Below are 5,037 nucleotides of genomic sequence, written 5' to 3'. Positions count from 1 at the left end.
TGCAAGTTATGTGTTCTACACAAGTGCATGATTGTTTATCGTTACACGGACGAAGGTGAAAATAAACACCATACCAACACGTATTCCTGTATGAGCTGTGAATTACTCACATCACCAGCTGCGTTAGGAGACGCGTCAGCTACACGCTAAATCCGATAGCAGCCACCCCTCAACGGCGTAGGTTTGTTTTGATTTTTAGGAGTCAACTCGACCTTACAGTGGGTGCATCTCATTGTAAAATTGGACTTGGCCCAAATTGGGCTTCAAACGGCCCAAATTGGGCTTCAAACGGCCCAAATCTGGCTTTAAACGACCAAAATTGGGCGTCAAACGGCCCAAATCTGGCTTCAAACAGCCCAAATTGGGCTTCAAACGGCCCAAATTGAGCTTCAAATGGCCCAAATTTTTCGCCGCCGCCCTTCGGACGCCGGCATGCGCGTCGGCCCATATCAGCCTGGCCTGCTTGGTATCTAATGCCCGGCCTGAATTATGATCCCAGTGGCTGGGTGACAGAAATGAAACACAATCTATTCACATATCTGTATCTCTTCTTCATGGCTCACACTGATGGCTCACGTCAGCTTTGCACAAGCTACTTCCCTCTAGCTGCAGCCAGTGTGTATATCATGCTGCCCCAACACAGCTAGACGCGTGACTATAGAGAGAGTCTACTGTGTGTGTGTGTGTGTGTGTGTGTGTGTGTGTGTGTGTGTGTGTGTGTGTGTGTGTGTGTGTGTAATGACTATGAAATCCACTTCATGTTCTGCACCAAATTAACCTGCAACCAATGAATATTTGAGAAGAAAATATAATTGACCTGATGAGTCCATCATTCAATATCAACTAGTCATTCATTACTGCCCTATAAAAAGTAAAATCACAGGTTTACACTTTAAAGCACATTTATTACAATAGAACAGGTTTTATATAGGAGTTATAGTGGCGTTTTATTTGATTTTTGCTAGTAGCAACTGGCAGCTTGCCACATCCCACTTATAATCGAACGCGGCATAAGTTAAAACAGTCCCCTTCTTCTCAGCCTCTTGCTTGGCGTACTCCAGCAGCAGCGGTTCTCTGTGTTTCTCTGGCAGCGGTCTGACCTATGGGTCTGACAGAGCCGGCTCATTGCCACGAATAGACGCGCATCAAAATCCAAGTGGCGGCTGGCTTGACCGTGGTTTCGCAAACGACGGCTCAGTTGACCGCAGTTCTGATTGATGGGAGCAAGCTTAATGTAATAATATAGACGGTTTTCACCAGCTGCAACCCCACAGCACTTCCTTTTTCTCAGCTTCTTCTTCTGTGTTTTATGGCGGTTGGCATCCTTAAATGTTGCATTACCGCCACCTGAATTGTATCAGCTTCACAGTGCTAACTATTGACAGTGTCCACTTTCTCAGCTATTCAGGGGAAAACACTGACATAGCCTACTTCTATTTCTATTTTTGCTATGTAAACGTTTAAATGTAAAGATAGGCCTATGCGTGCAATAACGTACTGATAGTCAGCTTACTCTGTTGCCCCTTTCGGAACTGCTAACATAGCTTACGCTGCGTAGTAGCGTAAGCTATGTTAGCAGTTCCGAAAGGGGCACTCTGTAACATGTAGCTTTTATTAGCCTCTCAGGCTAGCTCCGGGACGCAATCTTTTTTTTCCCATGATGGCGAAGGCATGACCCGCCCCTCTCTGCCTCTAATTTGCTGACTGCACTCGGCTGCTCTCGGCTGCTTCCCAGGCGAGCCAGAAGTCATCTCAAACGAGCCTATACTTTCATTCAATGTCACGATGCTGCGGGGGGAAGTAGGCTACTTCATAGCTTAACTACGAAAATAGTGTCCGCTGTTTATCTCCCTTTCTGCTGCAGCATGTTGAAGAAATAAATGTTCAGTTTGAACAACACCCATTCTGGTCATTATAGAGCAAGATGATCGCTTCCACTACCAGGGCCGCCCAGAGGGATGGCAGTGCCCCTGGAGGGGTCCAGCCCCTCTCCTCTCCCTCTCCCCTCCTCTCCCCCTGGTTCCCCCCCTCCTCCCCTCTCTCCTCTCCCCCCTCTGGTCCCCCCTCTCTCCTCTCCCCCTGGTTCCCCCCTCCTCTCCCCCTCTCTCCCCTCTGGTCCCCCCTCTCTCCTCTCCCCTCCTCTCCCCCTGGTTCCCCCTCTCTCCTCTCCCCCTCTCTCCCCTCTGGTTCCCCCTCTCTCCTCTCCTCCTCTGCTCTCCTCTCCTCTGGTTCCCCCTCTCTCCTCTCCCCTCCTCTCCTCTGGTTCCCCCTCTCTCCTCTCCCCCCCTGGTTCCCCCCCTCCTCTCCCCCTCTCTCCTCTCCCCCTCTGGTCCCCCCTCTCTCCTCTCCTCTCCCCCTGGTTCCCCCTCTCTCCTCTCCCCTCCTCTCCCCCCCTCCTCTCCCCCTCTCTCCTCTCCCCCCTCTGGTCTCTCCTCTCCCCCCTCCTCTCCCCCCCTGGTCCCCCCTCTCTCCTCTCCTCTCCCCCTGGTTCCCCCTCTCTCCTCTCCCCTCCTCTCCTCTGGTTCCCCCTCTCTCCTCTCCCCCTCTCTCCCCTCTGGTTCCCCCTCTCTCCTCTCCTCCTCTGCTCTCCTCTCCTCTGGTTCCCCCTCTCTCCTCTCCCCCCCTCTCCCCCATCTGCGGTCGCCTTTTATACACGTCTCAAACAACGCAGGACAACGTGATTGGCTGGCTCAGATTTGAACAGATCTGAGCCAGCCAATCGCGTTATCCTGTGATGACGTAATGTCCTATGACCCATGACCGGATGGACCATATATGGACTTCCTCCCCCCCTGGCTGCGCTATCATAGCTGCTGATTGTTACTGCACTATCCGTCAGATCCGTGACATGGACGTTACTCTGCAGAAACTACAGTAACAAAATCACGAATTGCTCTGTTTTTGGAGCTCTGCATGTCTGTGTTTGTCTAGTTAATGTGTTAACGTTAGCTAACGGCTAACATTCGCTAGTTAGCCAACCAACCAGCAGCTAACATTAGCTAGCTAGCTAGCTTACCGGAAGCGATATTTTTTTTGGATGACGGCGAAGGCATAACCCACCCCTGGCCCTCTCTGCCTCTGATTAGTGGCAGCGTTATAAACCATAGATATGACTATATTAAAAACATAAACACACTGGCGTCTTTCATGCAGGCTAGCAAGCGTAACTGCTGTATGTCTGAGTCTGACCCACTGAGTTTGACGGTCTGACCACAGACTGTAGAAAGAGATGTAATAGGATAGCCAAGCGAATGTGTTTGGATGGAAGTTTGACGCTAGGCCAATCAGAGGCAGAAAGGGGCGGGTTATGCCTTCGCCATCATCCGAAAAAAGAATATCGCCTCCGGGACAACAACGCTTCCTACCCAGCGTGTGCACGTCTTTCCGACAGGGGTGGTTGTTATGGCAACTATCAACAACAACAACAACAACTACTACTACTAACTACTACAAGACATAAAGACCGAAATAGGCTACCTTGTTAATGTGTCTGTCGGAGACACGGCCTAACGTTAACATTTAATATGAGCCGAATATCAGCCTGCGCTCAGCTATGTATACAGGAAGTAAACCGGATATTCAGGTGGGTTGTGACGGTTGTTATTGTTGTCAAGTTAAAACTGTCTATAAGTAGCGTTAGTTAGTACTACGATACCAAAGGATATATAGATCTAAATGCAATATAACATTTTCCATGGGTATGTAATTTGTGTGATATCACTTCAATTTGTGTATTTTATCGCGTTTGAATGATAGTTTTTATTTTGAAAAACCCTGACCGGAAGTAAGAAATTCATGCTCAGAAATTCCTGCTCATTTGACGCTGGCACTGTGACGATTTATGACAGCTGTGTGTATTTTCCCACGTTGTCGTTTCGCGTTTTAGATGTTAACATTTTCAAGTAAAGTACACCTAATAGTAAATAACGCCCATAAAGCAAAGCGTGTCACGTTGTAGCCCTCGCGCTGGCGCTACCGAGCGTCCCAGTAACGTCTGTACCAAATCGCTAATCTGACAACTACAGGTTCGTGCCCTGACATGAGAGCAATGCAGCGGTAGACTTTCCAAATCAGATATTTCCGCAGCACCTTGCTGACATGCCAACCAGTTTCCAGATCTCGCGAGAGAAACAATCAACCAGACATGGTTGCTTGTTTCTCTCGCGATATCTGTCACTGTTTCCAATGTTTACTTCTCCGGCGTGTCCTCTCAAGCCGCCGTCAAAAACAGTAATGCTTATTTTATTTTAAGCGGATACAACACAGCCATCATGTTTGTACGACATATATTCAAGTTGCTGTACGGATAATGCACTAGGTAGCAGGGACGTAGTTTAAATAGACAGCTTCCTCCTTTTGCTGGTGTTGTCAACAATAGCATCTCCTCTTCGTCGGCTGGCGCTCCATGATGGCGATGTTTCGGAGCTTTGTCTCGGCGAGCGCCCAGCAGCTCCGCCAGCAGCAGCAGCCGAGCAGCGGGGCCCTGGCTGGGGTGGGCTCGCTGGCCGCCCCGACTGAAAGCGTCGAGAGCCAGTTCTCCTGTCCCATCTGCTTGGAGGTCTACCACAAGCCCGTCAGCATCGTCAGCTGTGCTCACACGTAAAGTAGCACTTTATTCGAAATATGTGTCAACTGTTTGTGTGCAGACATAACGTGCAACTGTTATGTTTTGAGTTCCCGTCATGGTTAGGATGTAGTTATCCAGGCAAGCATGTATGCCTGCCTGCCAAGCATTAAACTGCTCCCACACGTACAGCTACTACTAGGCTACTAGTCCTCTTGGGTTGCTGCACCATCCATCACTAGAGTAATGCCACCCAATTGATAAGACCGTTATTAGGCAAATAATGCAGCGAAAATTCCAGCAAGCTCCAACTATATTGATATGCGAAGTCCTTGTAAGTGTCTGAGTTTGATCATGTGCTGCTGGGTATTTAGAAGAAGAGGAAAGGGAAGTCTGCTGATTTCACAAGACTGAGATGTGGAAATACAAACGCTACATTATGTACACACATATTTCACAGCAGCCTTTTGAGG

The 5,037-nt window shown here is 49.0% G+C and overlaps 1 protein-coding gene across 1 annotated transcript in view; it reads left to right on the top strand.

The window, feature by feature from the left end:
• The first annotated feature begins 4,279 nt into the window (after positions 1–4,279).
• rnf166 (ring finger protein 166) overlaps positions 4,280–5,037 on the top strand; it is a 9,840-nt gene continuing 9,082 nt past the window's right edge. Inside the window, exon 1 of the mRNA XM_083658429.1 lies at positions 4,280–4,599. Coding sequence (XP_083514555.1) covers positions 4,406–4,599 — 194 coding nt within the window. The 5' untranslated portion in view covers positions 4,280–4,405. The remainder of the gene's footprint in view (positions 4,600–5,037) is intronic.

Source organism: Poromitra crassiceps, assembly GCF_964638095.1.
Source record: "Poromitra crassiceps genome assembly, chromosome: 22".
NCBI classification, from domain to species: Eukaryota; Metazoa; Chordata; class Actinopteri; order Beryciformes; family Melamphaidae; genus Poromitra; species Poromitra crassiceps.
Note: the sequence above shows the minus strand (reverse complement) of the source record. Positions and strands in the feature narration are given on the sequence as shown.